The sequence below is a fragment of the Eptatretus burgeri genome, chromosome 4 (assembly GCF_056783735.1).
Source record: "Eptatretus burgeri isolate ZD-2024b chromosome 4, Ebu_testis_v1, whole genome shotgun sequence".
In the NCBI taxonomy this organism is placed as follows: domain Eukaryota; kingdom Metazoa; phylum Chordata; class Myxini; order Myxiniformes; family Myxinidae; genus Eptatretus; species Eptatretus burgeri.
The window spans coordinates 1269663-1288745 of NC_140964.1; the positions used below are offsets into that span (position 1 = coordinate 1269663).

Genomic DNA, 19083 nt, shown 5'->3' on the forward strand with positions numbered 1-19083 from the left:
GTCCATCTTGTTTACTCCGCCCCATCCATCTCCCTTCCACACATCTCCTCCTGTCTCTGTTCCCTTCTGTTTTGTGCTTCCCTCTCCCACCCCCCTCGTCTTCTGCTCCTCTTGTTACACGTTCTGTGTGTTAGCTCTTATAGGAGCCTCGACATTGTATATAAAAACAAAAAAAACACAAAACCTCAAAATTTAAACAGCGGAATTGCTCGAAACAGCAGGTCCCACTCCTAAAACATAGTCTCTGGGCGGGGGGGTTCGCAACGACCCCCTGGAACCGAAGTTCCACCTGAGTTAACAATCCGAAGGGTCTTTTCCCGCTGTGACCCGGAGTGATGACACAAGGTCCATTAACCAATGTCATATCCATTCGGACAATGGTCCAGGAAAGTTTCCAACACCGGCATGGTGCAGTGCGAATTCTGCTACTCATAACACCGTCGGGGATTAAAACAGCGCTTCGGATGCTTTGGGGGCAACGGTGTTGGGCCTTGTCTCGAGTTCCTTTTAAATCATCCAGAGATGTCGACACAACATCGGAGAGTGAGACGAGCCGCACGTTTAATACGAAATTATTTCTCATCTCTCTCTCTCTCTCTCTCTCTCTCTCTCTCTCTCTCTCTCTCTCTCTCTCTCTCTCTCTCTCTCTCTCTCTCTCTCTCTCTCTCTCGGTCCCTGCACGATGATTGGGCAAGGTGCCTTCGAGTTATTATACCCGGTGTGTTCGGCGGTGTATGTGAGCGGACACTGTGTTCTTTCAAGCAGATCTTGTGAAATGTGTAAATTGCGGAGACGTTGGAAGGAACCGTCCACCGAAGCTGACGTCGCAAAGTTTTTTTGTGAACAGAAAAAAATATATATATTTGCGAGCATCTATTTATTACGTACACGAATATGTGTGGGTATTATTTCCTCCATCATTCACCGTTGTGCATCGAATCCGCACCGACCGCAAATCTTCCTCGGAGGTAATTTATAAAAATAAACCCTTTAATATGGAAATTCTCAATGTAATCGCGGAAATTGAAATTAACGTTGTAATTGTTTTTTGGTCACGAACGAGGACCTTTCACCACACAAGGAAGGAAGGAATTCGGGAACGAATAACGAATGAGTTTTACTGTGGAGACATCATGCCAAAAGTCACAGTGATACACGGTAAGTGCCGTTCGTATTGTTCCGCGAGTTCTTCTTTCCTCGTTGTGTTTGTCGTCGCTGTGGGTCGCGCGGTGCGAATCGATTTGGCGGGAACACGATGAGCGGCCTCGGATCGTGTCGTGTCATGCAGAGTACAGGGCCCCTGATCACGATGAGCGGCCTCGGATCGTGTCGTGTCATGCAGAGTACAGGGCCCCGTGATCATGATGCGCGGCCTCGGATCGTGAAGAGAGCCGGTCGTGTCATGCAGAGTACAGGGCCCCCTGATCACGATGAGCGGCCTCGGATTGTGAAGAGAGCCGGTCGTGTCATGCAGAGTACAGGGCCCCCTGATCACGATGAGCGGCCTCGGATCGTGAAGAGAGCCGGTCGTGTCATGCAGAGTACAGGGCCCCGTGATCATGATGCGCGGCCTCGGATCGTGAAGAGAGCCGGTCGTGTTATGCAGAGTACAGGGCCCCGTGATCACGATGAGCGGCCTCGGATCGTGAAGAGAGCCGGTCGTGTTATGCAGAGTATAGGGCCCCGTGATCATGATGCTCGGCCTCGGATTGTGAAGAGAGCCGGTCGTGTCATGCAGAGTACAGGGCCCCGTGATCACGATGAGCGGCCTCGGATCGTGAAGAGAGCCGGTCGTGTCATGCAGAGTGCAGGGCCCCGTGATCATGATGCGCGGCCTCGGATCGTGAAGAGAGCCGGTCGTGTCATGCAGAGTGCAGGGCCCCGTGATCACGATGAGCGGCCTCGGATCGTGAAGAGAGCCGGTCGTGTTATGCAGAGTATAGGGCCCCGTGATCACGATGAGCGGCCTCGGATCGTGAAGAGAGCCGGTCGTGTCATGCAGAGTGCAGGGCCCCGTGATCATGATGCGCGGCCTCGGATCGTGAAGAGAGCCGGTCGTGTCATGCAGAGTACAGGACCCCGTGATCACGATGAGCGGCCTCGGATCGTGAAGAGAGCCGGTCGTGTTATGCAGAGTATAGGGCCCCGTGATCACGATGAGCGGCCTCGGATCGTGAAGAGAGCCGGTCGTGTCATGCAGAGTGCAGGGCCCCGTGATCCCGTCAATGAACCGTCGTGTGGGTTTGTTAAACAATGTCTTTGTGCATATTATCATATCATGAGGTAATGTCACTCATTTTTATTGTGTTTGTAAACGTTAAACGTTGTTATTATTCCACTTTGCTTTCTCTACCTAACTAACCTCGTCCTCGAACCTTGTAATTGTCCTGTCGAGTTCAACATTAGACGAAAACATTTTTTTAATCGATTCATTATCTGGAACATTCCTTCAGCATTTGTTTGTCACCACTTACAAGTTTATATATCTTGTCGGTAAAGTGGGACCCCTACCTTGAGGGGACCCCTATCTTGAGGGGACCCCTATCTTGAGGGGACCCCTATCTTGAGGGGACCCCTACCTTGAGGGGACCCCTACCTTGAGGGGACCCCTATCTTGAGGGGACCCCTACCTTGAGGGGACCCCTATCTTGAGGGGACCCCTACCTTGAGGCGAGCCCCCACCTTGAGTCAACCCCCCTACCTTGAGGGGCTCGTCACCTTGAGGGGACTCCTACCTTGAGGGGGCCCTCACCTTGAGGGGCTCCTCACCTTGGAGGGGCCCCTTGTTGTCTTGGGGGCCCCCCATTGTATTGACATGCGTTGCACTCCTCGAACGGCTCCTCTTGCCCCAAAGACGTGTGGAAAAGATAAATGTCCACTGTGTCAACACAAAATTAATAAAACTGAGATTAAAACACATGATTCCCAACTTCCCGGATAAACACAATCGGTTCCACATTTTTTGTGGAATCGGTCGACTCAAGGTTTTGACCCAAGTCTTTCACGAACAGGCTGGCCAGGCCTTCCCTTCGCCAGAACGTGATTTGGGCAGGAATTTGCAATTTGTTCACGGCGACGGCGATGGCTCGCCGACGCTTGTTGAAGGACGCCGTAGGATCTTTATCGGTGTCGTGCACCCTGACGAATACGGCACATGGGATGCCCAGCTTCAGGTGTATTCGAGGGACGGCACACATCGATGTGTCTCCTTGCCTGCGAGACACCAGGATGACAGTTTATAGCTGGGTGGAGTTTATACACCACCACAACCAACCTCTCTTCCACTGTAAATGGACTGGCGTCTGCCATCCTGGTTTAATGTGGTACTTGTACTGCTAGAGTACCCGCTCTCCGGGTGATCTTGTTCCAAGCACGCAATGCTTTCTTCTGATGCATACCTTTTATTTGGGCGGTGTATAGGTTTACAGCTTTTTGAAAACGCCTCACGACGCTGGAAAACGTGCGGACAGGAATACTGCACTGTCAATGGAGGACACTTGTAATGCCTTCCCTTTAATACGTGGAGGCGGCGCTAAACGATACACATTTACACTGAGAATTTGTGTTCCCTCTCCCTCGACACCCCGATACATTAATTGGGGGTCATGCTGATCCTCTGCAGCAAGTATGGATGTGATTGGCCCAGGACTGTAGGAGGAGTTGCGTGACAAACAAACAAACAAACAAACACCAATCCGTGAATTATAACAAGGATTATGTGAAAATAAATAAATAACAGCAGAGCTTAACCCTGCTCGGCCGGTAATTCTAAGTTAAGTGGCTATGGCTGCGTAACATCCGCAGCCCGCTGGATCACAGAGCTATCCGAGGCTGGTGGCCTCAGGGCTGGAGGTTGGGGAGACAAGTCTTCTTCTTCTTCCTTCGGCTGCTCCCGTTAGGGGTTGCCACAGCGGATCATCCGTATGATCCGCATAGTGATTTGGCACATGTTTTACGCCGGATGCCCTTCCTGACGCAACCCTGGTCGCCTCTTACGACACACAGGGATATGGTACACCTATTTTTAACCGGGGTATACACCGGCCCAGTATACTGGTACTCATTTCGCCGACCTCGGAAGGATGACAGGCTGAGTCAACCCCCTGGTGTATTAATTCAGTGGCTCAACGGGGCTTGAACACAGGACCTTTTGTATCCCAAGCCGCTGCCCTAACCACTGTGCCAACACACCAGGCTTGAGGTCGGGGAAACAAGTCTAGCATCATAAATAATGAATAGGTGGAAATGAACCATCATGAATAATTCCTTCACTGTAAAGAGTTCAGGGAACTCTGTCTGGGGCGAAGGAGCTCTACGGTCATGTGTTGTGTTGCATTGTAGCCTCAGCGGATAGTGTGTTTCCCCATAAAAGCATTGCCGTTTCTTGTGATGTTTTGAAAAATCAAGTAAAACAATATAACCTCGTTTTTCGAAGATTTTCAAACGCAGGGCCTTGTACAAAATGCCAGGAAAAACGATAATGCATCATTACTGAGTTCATTTCTGGCATTGTGCAACGTGAATGCAGCAGCGGACTCGCCGTGTTGTCATGAGCAGCGTGGGTCATGTGAACAGAGCATTATCAATTGTACAGTTCATTTAGTCGCGACTGGGATGATAAGTATTTGCTAATAAGTAAAATATGCCAAAGCACACAAGAAAGCTGCTGACGGCGAGAAAAGGGAAGAATGTTCGTGAAAGCAGAAGAAATGCAGAAACTGAAGAACAACTACGAACGAGGCAGGAAACTAATGCGAAGCGTCAGAAATTGACAAGATCTACAGAAACCGAAAAACAAACGCATCAATGGCGAGAAATTGATTCCGAGCGTCACAGATTGACAAGATCTGCAGAAACCGAAAAACAGTCACGACAAAGGCGAGGGATTCATTCTCGGGAAATGAGGACATTCACTTCGCGGCTACCAGTAACACAACACAGCAAGACTTGAGTTGCATGAAGAATGTACGCCAGTACCACTTCCACAAACACACTTTACTGGACAAATGGATGGCACCTGTTCATGGTGTGAAGCAATGGCACCGACAGGTGCATTTACAAAATGCTGTCATGAGGGAAAAGCCATGCCCTTCTAGTTTCCCATGTTTTCCTTTGCAGTCCCTGTTTAGACCCACATTATATGGAGAAATGATGTTGCCTGATTCCAAAGAATGATCATTCCCATAACCATAAACAGCCTTGTTTTGCAACGGTTGTCAGGTGCATTAACAAATTATCTCGGCGTCACACGAAATGAAATAGTCACAAATATTTGAAAAAATGGATTGTGCCCGGCAGGAATAACAAATGCATTTGCTCTTCGTTTTTCTCACACATGTTTATCATCCCTGTTTTTTCCAAACGTGTTCATAATTTACATGCCAAATGTGTGGCATTGTTCATTCAGTCACAGACAGAAACATATGAATCTCCCACAATCAGGTTGCATTGCACTAAAATAGGAATTTCAAAACAGAACTCTTGCAACAGAAACACTGGTCCAAAGGTGTTGCTGATCCATAACTGGTGGTCACATGTTTTACAAATTTTAAATGAATAGCTTCTTCCACTTAAAAGGTTACTTGATGAATTTCACAAGACCAGTGTTGTCATGAGGCTTAAATGTCCTTTCCCCAACTTAACACTAACATGTGAAAGTGGACCGGGGACCCACGGGCTTGCTTTCACTTTATAAATTTGTCTTTCTTTCCTTTTTATTTATAAGTGTTGTGGTCTGAGTTGTGATGGTTCTTGTGACTGAAACTGCAAACACTACTTCCTACGCTGGTTATCTCCGCCCAGAGGGAATACATGTATGCACTCAGAAGAGCGCATACTTCCACCAAGCTGAACAGTTTTCATCTTGTATCCCTCTGATTATAAGGCCGGTTCTGGATCCAGATCTGAACCAAAATCGAATCTACTTGTTCTTGTCACCTAACCAACTCTTCCACCAAGTTTTGTCATAATCCATCCATAACTATTTGATACATCATGCTCCCAGACAAAGAAATAGATGAACAGGGGTGAAAATATAACCATGTGGTGGAGGTAATAAATATTCCTACTTTCTACACTTTAAATATAATAAAGCACATGGCATGTGGTGCTACCCCTGCCACCCCCTCCCTTACCCCCCCTGCTAATAACAACTTTCATTATTTTACACTTTTACAAGTTGTGGAGAATGATGGGGGTGGGGGGGTTTACAGCTCTCCCAACTTTTGGTATTAGGGCAATGGATTGGTTTTGTATCCCAATAACTTTTGAACTTTTCTTTGCACACAAGCAGATTAAATGTTTTAATTACTTTTAAAATGATTCTGATTTAATACATCACGGTGACCAAATGCTGATTTCACGTTGGTCTTGCAGGAACCTCAAAGCATGCTTTGGAGGTTGATTGTGGGGCTGACTGTTCAGAAGTCATGCTGGAAGATCTAGCCAGGGCAGTTGCTGCAAGAACTGGAGTCCCTATTAGTAACCAGAAGTTGATCTATAAAGGTGATCACAGCTTTTATGTCGGGGTGTATCATATATCTATCTATAATTCCAGCAATCTGTCTGTCTGTCTGTCTGTCTGTATGCGACCGCAGTTTCTCGATGACCGCCGGTTCGATTGGATTGAAACTTGCCAGGAATATTGCCGGGGCCCCGCGGATGTGCCTTTTCAAGGTTTGATATCAATCGGGCGAGCGGTTCCCAAGTTACGGCCATTTATCTGTCGACCAATGACAAGACACGGTGCTATGACGTAACAATTAATGTTTATTTTTTTTTTTTTTAATTTTTCACGATTGACGGTCCGATCTGATTGAAACTTGCCAGGAATATTTCTGGGGACCCGCGGATGTGCCTTTTCAAGGTTTGCTATTAATCGGATAAGCGGTTCCCAAGTTATGGCCATTTATCTGTCAACCAATGACGAGACATGGTGCTGTGACGTCACAATTAATGTTTATTTATTTATTTATTTTTTGCACGATTGACGGTCCGATCTGATTGAAACTTGCCAGCAATATTGCCGGGGCCCCGCAGATGTGACTTTTCAAGGTTTGATATCAATCGGACGAGCGGTTCCCAAGTTACAGCCATTTATCTGTTGACCAATGACAGGACACGGTGCTATAACATCACGAATGACGTCACAAGTAATATTTATTTATTTATTTTTGTTTTTTTTTGCACGATTGACATCACAATTCTTCTTCTTCTTCGTTTGGTATGACGTCACAATCGACACTGAGGACCTGAGTATGTGCCTTTCCAAGGTTTGATATCGTTCTTTATCCGTTTCAGCTGTTTCCTAAGTGTTTCCCAAGGTTTGAAAGCTGTTTTTTCCCAAGGTTCGAATTAATTGTTCAAATTATTAATTAATCCAAAGGTTTGAATTTTCCCAAGGGAAACAATTGTTTCCCAAGGGTTTGAAAGCTGTTTTTTTCCAAAGGTTTGAATTAATTGTTTTGCTTGGTAGACATTTGTGAATGCATTTACGGAAAGAGGGGAGGGAGAGGGGGGGTGAGAGAGAATGGGCATCACAATGCAAGAGAGGGGGACGGGAGAGGGGGATGAGAGAGGAGGGGAATCACAATGCGAGAGAGGGGGTGAGAGTGGGGGCGAGAGAGAGGGGCGAAAGAGGAGGGGCGAGACGAGGAGGGAGCGAGGGGGGGCGAGAGAGAGGGGGCGTCACAATTCTTCTTCGTTTGATATGACGTCACAATTGACGCTGGGGACCTGAGTATGTTTCCCAAGTTTGGCCATTTATGATTCGGTTGGTCCGATCTAATTGAAAAAATGCCCCAATCCAGTCGTCGTTTACGAGAGCGAAGGAACGAAGCTGCACATACTGGCACGCCTCACACACGAGAGAGGGTACTGGCACGAGAGAGGGGGAGAGAGGAAGGGGTAAGAGGGGGGGGGTGAAAAATGCCCCAATCCAGTCGTTTACGCATCTACGGGCCCGCACTAGTATATATAATAGTGTATATATTGTTAAGGATTCAGCAGTGGCGGGGAATTCAAATGCCACCCAAGTCTGCTCCAATCCGTAGCCAGTTTGGGTTTTCGCACCCTTCTCTCGACAGCCAAATGTTGAATATTCGGCGTCACTTAACCACCGCCGTCTTCGGGGTTATAATGCCGGCTGGTTCGGCACAGGCCTCGGGTCACGCGCCTCGAATCGCGATACCAACGTACACCTGGACCTTACCAGTTGGGGGAATAGACCCCGGTTATAGACTGGTTTTGTCAGAGACCGAGCGAATTCTGCCAGTCGGTAACCACTTTGGTTTTTATATCCAAATCGAGCGGATCGTTCCTCAGCGCGGCACGAATTAATTCAAAGCGGCAACTTCATACGAATCAGCCAGATTTATTGGGGACACATCGGGAAACACGACACAAGCAAAGCATTCATGACAATGTTATAATTGATCCATAACCCGTTCTTAACTTGGGAGCTACGGATTATGGGTTTCGAAGGAGACCCTAACGAGATAAACCCTGGACAACATCAGGGTTCGCACGCCTCCTGGAAAGTCCTGAAAACTCCTGGAATTCAATTCCTATCCTGGAATGTCCTGGAATATGCTTAAAAATCAAATTGAACTCATGAAAACTCCTTAAAAAATTACATTTTGGATTTCCGACGATCACCTTGTCAACATCTCGTAAATACGCCAAGGGAGACTACTTTGTAGTTCAAATTTGCACAAATGTGCCAAGGGAGACTACTTTCTAAATGTTGTATATTGTCGTAAATAATATTAATTTACAACATTAATGTTGTATCTTATTAGCGCCAAAAAGTGGTCCTTTACGACCGCATGTGCGAGTTATCCTGCGCTTTCTTTCTGTTTTGTGAATTGGAATGTTTACACACTTCAGCGATCGTGAAGTCGCTGCTTGTGTTTGCTTGTATCTGCAGCATCAGGCAGGCAGAGATATATGGCTCATCTCGACGAGCAAAGGAAGAAGAAGGAAAGTGCAGAGGCCACAAAGAAATGGAAAAATCTGCTCGAGGAGATTGATGAAATAAAATCAGAGGAAATGACTGCAGAATGACGTCCTTTCATTACAGAAATCAGCTGACGAATTCTCAGAAAAAGCAGAGGCGACAGGAAAGATTACCTTCACAACCAAGTCGAACAGTCTAAGGAGAACGGCCAAGGCAAAACAGGCATAGCTAGTCGCTTTATCTTCCAAGCTGGAAGAGAAGGTTCAGAAGCTAAAAGAATGAATAGGTTGACTGCTTGAACAGTTTTATGATGTATAGGTGGACTGTTTGGATGAACAATTTCTTGATGTATAGGCTGACTGTCTGGATGAACTGTTTCATGATGAAAATTACTGAATCTTTGACACTGATCAAATTATGACTTTGACTTTATTAAAAATTGTGCCAAAAACTCCTGGAAAATTGAATTTATTGTCCTGGAAAACTCCTGGAATTTTTTTTTTAATGTATGTGTATGAACCCTGCAACATGCAGACAAGACATGGACAGCATGCAGACAAGACACAGAGTACTTGGTGATGCTTCATGGACAAGAGGAAAAGTGTCAAAGGCCCGAATGCAGCTCGTGACAAGCCGATGTCCACGGATTCGAGCACCCAAGCTCAAACGCGCCGCGTGGAAAAAATGGTGGCGTCGTCCATTTGTCGCAGCCCTCACACACGCAGCCTCGGCGCGTTCAGCCCCGAAAGGTCGACGGTACCAGAGCAGAAGGTTCACGTGTGCTCCAGCTGGCCCTTCACAAGGTCCAGCATACAAATCCAGGCCTGGCCTGTTCACCAGACAAGGCCAAATCGAGGTGTTGGGCTCCGCAGGCTGGGTCCGTGGCTGAGGAGGCACCGCCGGCCAAAACCACTCCTCCACAAAGTCGATCGCCCGACTCAACGTGCAGGCGGCCTCTCCCACTGCCAAAATGGCAGACTCGACGTGCAGGCCGTTTCTCTTACTGCCAAAATGGCAGACTCGGCGCGCTTAGTTTCCCTCTCGCCTCTCTGCAGTTTCACTTCCTTCTCTAGGCCACTCCCTCTCAGTGCGCTGGGCGGGGACTATTGTCCGGAGAGAGGAAGGAAGAAGAAGAACCTCTCGGTACACCACCACTGCACGAACAAATAACAGCCTGTGTCACCTCCCGACACACATGTAACGTCCATTTACCGAACAACCTGGCTAAACATGCATTTAATGGGGTTCTGGGCTAATCCTATATTTAATAAGCACTAAGGGCCATTTCCTCAACAATATATATATATATATATATATATATATATATATATATATATATATATATATATATATATATATATATATATATATATATATATATATATATATATATATATTGTTGCGGTCTTCGCGCCCGCCGGCGTGCGAACGGCCACGCAACTCGAATCGCGGCACGTCGCCCACCGGACGGACAATCCAGTCGTGACCCTCTCGGACTAACGCCGGGAACCAGTCACGGGTGGACCTTTCGGTCTCACCGCGATCGAGCCAATCAGCCCCGCGTGGGATAGGGTTGCTCGCCAAATTCGAACTACCTAAGTACCCACGCGGAGGGTAGACCGGGCGATCGCACCTCGCCGCAGGTCGACTTCGGACACGGGCCACTTAAGCGACCCGTTCCGTACTATCAGAATAACCGAGCGGTGTTATCGTCGACCTCGACGGTTCGATTAATTATCGGGCGTATTCAGCCCACTACCAACCCTTTACGTGAAGCAAGATGGGGATTCAATGGAGGAAAAGACGAAGCGAAGCGGGAAACAGTTCAACAATAAAGCACATTTATTCGCGGCACACGGGAAGCACACAAATACAATTCCACCAAAAGCACACAAAAAAAAGAAAACACAATTCCATTTACACAAAAAGCAAACATAAAAGTGAAAACACAGTGCAGAGCTAATACCGACTACCGAGCACACGGCAACACTTATACAATTCTACTTCACAGACGGCGCCGACAACACATACCCAAAACCAAGGAAAAGAAATCCCCTCAAGAATGAGGCAGGCCTGAGGCCGAGACCGGGTCGGGCCTACCCGTCTGGTGATGAGACGCGGAGCGGCGATGGCGCTTCTCTCCGCGGGCCTCGCGGACAGTGTCAGGCAGGGGGGTGGGAAAAGGGGCCCCCTTGGTCGCACTATCTCAGCGCGGGGGGAAACAGGAGGGGGTTGCTGATGCTCGGGGTATAGAGGATCTTTATTATCCCTGGTGTGCGTCTCCACCTCGGCCAGGTCGCGCTGCCGGCCTCCCTCGGGCGTGCAGCTCCTGGCACCGACGCGAGCACCCCCTCGTCCGACTCTCTTCAGCTTCTCCAACCACTGCAGGCTTCGGGCTCCAGTCTTCCACACTCGTCCCCTCCGTTCCGACTCCTTCTCGTTCTCGACTCCTTCTCGTTCTCGTTCTCGTTTGCGACTCTCTTCTGACTGACGAACACCGTCCTTTTATCCCCCCGTAACTTCGCCTTTGACCCCCTCCCTTTTGACCTTTCACCTCGCTCCCCATTGGCCCGAGAAAAAGTGGGCGTGAAGGCTTTTTGATCCACAAATTTGCATATATCGATCGTTCTGGAGGCGGGGCCAAATCGCCCCTCGCTCACCGATTGGACGGCAAAAAGTGGGCGTGTGTCGTTTTTGATCCGTTTTTGAAGCACAAAATCCGTGATTTTGTACACGCTGTTCGACGCGCGTTCTGCATGAGTCCAACACCGGTACCCACAGCGGGGCAAGAACGGTGGCGATGCTACGGTTGTGAGGTGTGCGTGAAGGTCGTGGCGGTTGTGGTGAAGCGGTGGTTGTGGTCGGTGGTTGATGTTGTGGTTGTGATCATGGCGGTTGGTCCAAAATAAAGATAGTAAAAGAAAAACGGCTATCCTGAAGAGTCGCAGCTCGCATAAATGACATGTATTCCCACTAGACAACGGGTTTGGGCCTAACTACACATGCACTTACCGAGATACCTCACCTAAGGGACCTGAATGGTGGTTTGCGAATCTGGTAACCACAACAATATATATATATATATATATATATATATATATATATATATATATATATATATATATATATATATATATATATATATATATATATATATATATATATATATATATATATATATATATATACACACACTTTATTTTTATTAAAACAGAAGTGAGGCTGATGGAAGAGCAAGTTATAAATGGCAGTGGGACAAACATGAAGGGAATGAACAAACAGAAAAAGAGAGGGAGGAGGGGAGGAAACACTGAAACTCGCCAGTAAGGTTAATGTGGGTAATAAAGACCATGGGTCAGAATTTGGGATGACAAAACATGGTGATGCACTTATTGCTTGCTTGAAGTCCTGGAGGGTAGACTGTGAAGATTGTTCCACAGACTGGAGAAGCGAGGAAGGAAAGAGTTGAGGTGTGCAGTCAGCCTGGATTTTGGAAGTTTAGCTAGGATGGGGTTGCTGAAATAATTTAATTTAATTACGGCGTTGTTTGATGAAGTGAATAAAGTAAACTTGGGGTATGTTTTTCTTCCATTGCATTTACGTTTGTATCATTACGAAATCCATGATTAAAATGTCTGATTTTAAAAAGAACTGGCTTGGGGAATAATTGTTTATTTTGAGATACAGGTATTTATAAAATTTTGTTTTGATTAGTGGGGGGAGGGGGAGGGGATCATAAGGTGGGCACTGTGGTGGGAGTTTATCCACACCTTCATACGCCACCTGGATCCACGCCTGAATATGGTGATTCCTGAAATTTGTCTGAAGAATCTGAAATTTTAAAGGTTTTCTCTTTTTGATCTGTGTCATTGAAGCTTCATGTGAGAGGAGCTTACATTGAGTTTTCTGTTGTTCACTGCAGGACAAACTTTGAAGGATCTCGAACAAACGCTGTTATCTTGTGGAATCAAGGAAGGAGCCAAACTTATGCTTGTTGGGTCTCGGGTAAGCCTAATGGTTGTGTTTGAGTCTATTTAGCAGGTAATTCATTTCCTTAAAAGGGTTACTTCAACCTGCTGTCATGATTTTTTTCTGTAAGGTTACTTGAGCAGGTTTCTTCTTTTTTGTGTGTTGATCCATTGAACAAACTGGTAACTGAGAGGAGGACAAGTTCGATCAGGAGATGAAATTGAAGTTTTCACTGCAATCCAACAACTCCGAATTGCAGGGAAAATAAAATAATGGATTTTGTCATGCAGTCCATTGTTCAACGCATGACTATGTTTGTTCTCCATGACGCACAGATCCATCCCATCTCATCTCTTGTTATCCTACCACTCCTCCTGGCCATGGTACACCGAATTCTGTGGTGAGGCAGTTGCCTTAAACCAACTTGCCTTCTCTTCCTGGAAAGCAAACCTGGCCGAAGGCAAACCTGATACACCATTCTTGTCCCACACATCTCCAACAAGGTCGGAGACTGGAGACATTAAAATGAGCTCCTTCTGATTGACCAATCGTCTGTCCATGTACTTTTGTGTACGTGCCATTTCAAAAACCGTTTAAAATTTAGCTTTGATACGGCAGATATCTATTCCTCATGACATGATCTCAACTTGATTAGATCACGGCTGTGATTGGCTGAATTATGTTGCTATGGCAACCAGATCGGTAACTTGGCTTGTGTATGGGATATTTCAAAAACAGTTCAATATTTCGCTTTCATATTGTACAGATCTATTCATCATACCACCCAAAAGGTGGGAGACCTCGAGTTTCGGCCCCTCGTTTTTATTCCCTTGATCTTCTTTTGAGCAGTTAATCGGTGAACGAAGATAGCTCCTCCTTCATCTCCAATGCATTGCATGTTTAAGCTACTAGCAAGTTGCCCGTGCTTGCGCAGGATTCTAAATGGGGTAGAGATGGAGGCGGCAAAAATGCAAATGGAATCTTCTCTCACCGAGCCAGCAAGCTGGGGGCCACAATTCATATTTATTGCCACATCCAATACAATTTAAATGCTCTAATGGTGGCGAGGTGGAGGTGCTCCATTTGAAACTTTGTCGCTTTTGATGCCGAGGGTCTGTAATAACGTGAAAAAATGCAAATGGAATCTTCTCTCACCGAGCCAGCAAGCTGGGGGCCACAATTCATATTTATTGCCACATCCAATGCAATTTAAATGCTCTAATGGTGGCGAGGTGGAGGTGCTCCATTTGAAACTTTGTCGCTTTTGATGCCGAGGATAACATGCATTGTAACTGCAAATCGAGGAATATCAAAGAAGACGAGACCGCTTGCCGTCCGCAGCTTGGGAAGGAATTTGTAACTTGGCGAGGGTTGAATTTGTTCATGGAATTTTGTGTGCCGGCGATAAATGTTGAGCTGAGCATCAAGCGATACCTCGTCGAAACACCGTGGTATCAGGTCACTGGCTTTACATCCATGCAAGGGTGGCGTACCTGGCTTGACAAAACTTCAGTGTTTTGGGCACAATTTAAATAATGTTTTTCATTTAAATATTCTTACAACGTTACCTGTAGAGGGTGGTGCCCATGTCTTGTACCCCATGTGTTTTGCTTGCGTTGCTTTTTTAAAAACTTGGCTTGTGCAGAACAATGCAGGGGAAGAGGAAATGCAGCACAAGCTTGAAGAGCTGGAGTGTGGAGCTGAAAAACTGTCTCTGAGGTTGAGTGACATACGGCAGGAACTGGATGGCATTGAAAATGTGAGTGCTGCCCAGTTCACCACCATGTGACTGAACAACTTTGCCCTGTGTATAATATTGCACATCCATTTGCAGTTTAAAAAATGCATCACATGCTTAAAAAGCAACGACAACAACAACAAAACAAACGCAGCATGGACATTGCTGTCAATCTTTCTTGCAAAGGATAAAATCCTTTTTTTTTTATGTTGAGCAGGCCATTGTGTCCCACTATCAAGGATGCAAATTCATTTCCAAATTATCATTGTGTGCCAGGCAAAGGGTTTGTCTCTGACCGTGTAACAGTTGCAAAATTGAAATTGACTTTGATCTCAGCCTACGTCTGCAGGAGATACTGGGTAATTTGTTGATCTTCGAGATTGCATAAGCACCTGCACAGACAGGCCTCTGAATAACCTATGGCTTCGGTGGCAATTGTCGTCGGTGCACAAACCTCTTGCCGCAGTGCCCCTCAAAATGTTTCAAACCCGTGGCAACAATTGTCTGTGTGCCCCAACCCCACAGCCTGTCGGTCAGTAGTACTTCCGAAGCTCGGTCATGATCTCAAATGGCCAACTCCATTTGCCGTATACAGTGGATGCTCTCGGATCTGAATATTAGCATATCCGGGATTCCCATACCCAGACAATTTCGGAGAGAACTTCAAATTTCAAATGTGCCGTGAAAGCGTGGGCAGAGTGGCGATCTCGGCTGTTATTGGCCCACCGTATCCTATCAGCTCATTGGCCGGCTGAGTCAATTGCCGCACGTGTCATTCCACCATTATCTCACCTTCTTTCTGCGATTCTCCCTGTTGGAAGTGGTTGGCCGTGCTTTATAGCGATCGTTCGAAGCCCGGTGTTGGCTTAACAGTTAAGCTAGCTGGCTCAAGATCTTAGGGTCTTGAGTCTGAGCCGCTGTCATGCCGTTGCAATAACACCAGGTGGGTTGACTCAGCCTGTCGTCCTTCTGAGGTTGGCAAAATGAGTAACAGGGGCACTGCATCAGCGGAACAGCCGTGCTTCCAGAAAATGATGCAACCAACAACCACAGGCTGCATTGGAAACAAGTGATCATTCTCTCATTATTACTGAGTTTTACGAATCATGTCATTGAAAAAAGTGTTATCCTGTAGTGACGATGATCAAATAAAAAGTCAGTGCCTGTGAATGATACAGAAAAGGCGAGAGTTTGTGTACATTATCCACTGTCATTCTGTTTTTGTCTCGGACTCCCACAATGGATGATAATCAACATAACCTCCGAGAGCGAACCTGGACTAGAATTGCAAGCCCTGGATCTCAATGTGGATTTGGATGACAATCGACACAACCCCCGAGAGCGAATCTGTACTAGAATGGAGATTTTTTTCACAATGCCAACACAATAAAGTTTGAAGAAGAGCTTGATAAAAATTTCATTTATACAATCTATACATATCATCATCGTCTTTTCATGAAAGACGATCGAAACGCCACACTGCCCCTGGATTGGATTCATGTTTTACCTTGGTGCCCCTGAAAACCTCTGACCAATGAAGTCAACATGGCCTTAACCTCATGTCCTGCACAGTGTTGTGTTGTAATTTTGAGATCTTTGCTTGTTGTGTTAGTTATGAAGTCACCACTTTAATGTCTATCACAAGTGTGAGTGGTTGTTAAATATGAAAGAGAGATTATATATATATATATATATATATATATATATATATATATATATATATATATATATATATATATATATATATATATATATATATATATATATATATATATATATATATATATATATATATATATATATATATTGTTGTGGTTGACGAAATTCGCAAACCACCATTCAGGTCCCTTAGGTGAGATATCTCTGTAAGTATATGTGTAGTTAGTCCAAACCCGTTGTTTAGAGGGAATGAATGTCATTCATTCGGGCTGCGACCCTTCTAGATAGCCGTTTTTCTTTTACTATCTTTATTTTGGACCAGCCGCCATTACTACCACCACAACCACCACCAACCACGTCTCAACAGCCATCACACAACAACCACCAACCACAACGCCGCTTCACAACCACAGCCACGACCCTTGCCGTCACATCTCGCTCTCGCAACCATCGCATCACCGCCATTCCCGCGCCGCTTGTGGACACCGATCCTGGACTCGTGCAGGGCGCGCGCCGAGCGGCGGGTGCAAAAACACCAGCCTTTCCGAAGAAATTGGATCAAGAACGATTCACGCCCACTTCTGTTCCGTCCTATCTGCGAGCGTGGGGCGATTTGGCCCCGCCTCCAGGTGCGTCGGAGTATAATCGCTATATGCAGATTCGCGGATCAAAAATCATTCACGCCCACTTTTCCTCTGTCCAATGGGGAGCCAGCCAGAGGTGAAGGGTCGAAGGTGAAGGAGCGAAGCCCCGGGGGCTATAAAGGGCCGCGTTCGCTCGCCGAAGAGGGAGTAGTCAGTCAAGGAGAGTTGAGAAGAGAAGAGTCAGAGAAAGCAGTTGGACGGAGCTGAGAAGAGTGGAGAGTTGGAGAGGTGGCGGCGGCGGAGGCAGTCGAGAGGGCGCTCGTGTCAGAGTCGGGGAGCTGCGGAGGGGGGAGGCCGGTAACGCGACCGAGGTCGCGGTGGAGACGCTCGTCGCGGGACCCAAGCCAGCGAGATATCCCCGAGCATCAACAACCCCCTCCTGTTTCCCCCCGCGCTGAGATAGTGTGAGAAGGGGGCCCCGTTCCCACCCCAATTCCAGGCAGTGCCAGCGAGGCCCGCGGAGTCGGGGCGCCACCGCCATTTTGCGGCTCATCACCAGACGGGTAGGCTCGACGCGGTCTCGGCCCCAGGCCCGTCTGCCCCCCTCATCGTTGAGGGTGGTCCCTTTTTCTTTTGCTTTGAGTACATGTGTTGTCGGCGCCGTCTGTGAAGTAAAACTGTATAAGTGTTGCCGTGTGCTCGGTAGTCGGTAGTGGATCTGCATTGTTACATTTGCTTTTTGTGCAGAATTGTCGTGTCACTTTTACATTTGCTTTTGGTGTATAATTGTATATGTGTGCTTTCCGTTTGCCGCGGAATAAATGTGCTTTATGTTGAACTGTTTTTCCCGTTTCGCTTCGTCTTTTCTCTAATTGAATCTCCATCTTACTTCACGTAAAGGGTGGGTCGTGGGCTAAATACGCCCAATAATTAATCGAACCGTCGAGGTTGACTATAACACCGCTCGGTTATCCCGATAGTACGGAACGGGTCGCTTTAAGTGGCCCGTGTCCGAAGTCGACCTGCGGCGAGGTGCGATCGCCCGGTCTACCCTCCGTGTGGGTACTTAGGTAGGTCGAATTTGGCGAGCAAACCTATCCCACGCGGGGGGCCGATTGGCACGATCGTGGTGAGGCCGAAAGGCCCACCCGTGACTAGTTCCCGGCGTTAGTCCGAGAGGGTCACGACGGGATTGTCCGTCCGGTGGGCGACGTGCCGCGATTCGAGTTGCGTGGCCGCTCGCATGCCGGCGGGCGCGAATCCGCAACAATATATATATATATATATATATTGTTACGAATCTGGAAGCCTTGTGCACACAGACAGACAGCCATCCCCGTAGCTTAGTTATTTAGATAAGTGTGTGTTTCTAGTTAGGGCCCCCTCGGGCCCTTTTGTCAGGTCAGGTTAGATCTGTGACCTGCTACAGGTACCATGTAAACCTGTACTAATCTGTTCCATGGTCGGGTTGTCGGCGACTAAACCGTCTCCCCCACCAGGTTTTCTGGTGAGGAGGGTGTTTGGATATGGACACCCAGCAGGATTAAAAACAAAACCTGTCAAAGGGCGGAGGAGCTCCTTGTGAGCCAACGGCCATACATATCTAGTGCCAAACTGTGTCTGCGGACGTCCTCCTGCACTTGGGTTACTTTTTTATTAGGAGGTTGGTGGCAGGATTTGCACTCCGGCCACCGTAAAACCCTTCATTCCGCAAAACACAAAAACGCAAAAAAATCTGAAAACCCACTCCATGGGAGTACCTCCTGCACAGCTTCCCTTCGCAGGGCAGCTCACCGGATGACGGGATTGGGGCAAAGCCTTCGGGACCCCCAATCTTTGATGATAGGAGGGAAACCACGGGGTAACATCCCTGGGTCAGATTGCGGGAGAGTGTGTCAGAGTGGTGCTGAGGTGTCGTCCACCAGACGGCGGTCTCCTTGGGTTAACCTGAGGCGGTCCCTTCGGGAGGGTGCCTGGAATGTCCTATCCCTAAGAGAGGATGATCACCTGTCTCTGTTATCATCTGAGCTCAAGCGTTTGGACATCGGGATTGCAGCTCTCTCTGAGGTTCGGAGACCGGATTGTGGCGAGATAATGGTAGGTGGTTACACCTATTATTGGTCTGTTCGCTCTGATGGTTACCATACCCAAGGAGTTGCTGCAGCTGTGTCCAATAA

The 19083-nt window shown here is 47.2% G+C and overlaps 1 protein-coding gene across 4 annotated transcripts in view; it reads left to right on the forward strand.

Annotated features, from left to right (window-relative positions):
- Window positions 1-371: 371 nt before the first annotated feature.
- BAG1 (BAG cochaperone 1) overlaps window positions 372-19083 on the forward strand; it is a 48073-nt gene continuing 29361 nt past the window's right edge. For 2 of the 4 annotated variants that reach the window (XM_085876650.1, XM_085876649.1), the window contains exons 1-5: window positions 886-968; window positions 1064-1158; window positions 6376-6504; window positions 12879-12961; window positions 14571-14684. In XM_085876650.1, the coding sequence (XP_085732776.1) occupies window positions 895-968; window positions 1064-1158; window positions 6376-6504; window positions 12879-12961; window positions 14571-14684 (495 nt within the window). In that variant the 5' untranslated portion in view covers window positions 886-894. Of the gene's footprint in view, window positions 544-885; window positions 969-1063; window positions 1159-6375; window positions 6505-12878; window positions 12962-14570; window positions 14685-19083 lie in introns of those variants that run through there. The other 2 variants (XM_085876648.1, XM_085876651.1) reach the window with 2 other exon arrangements.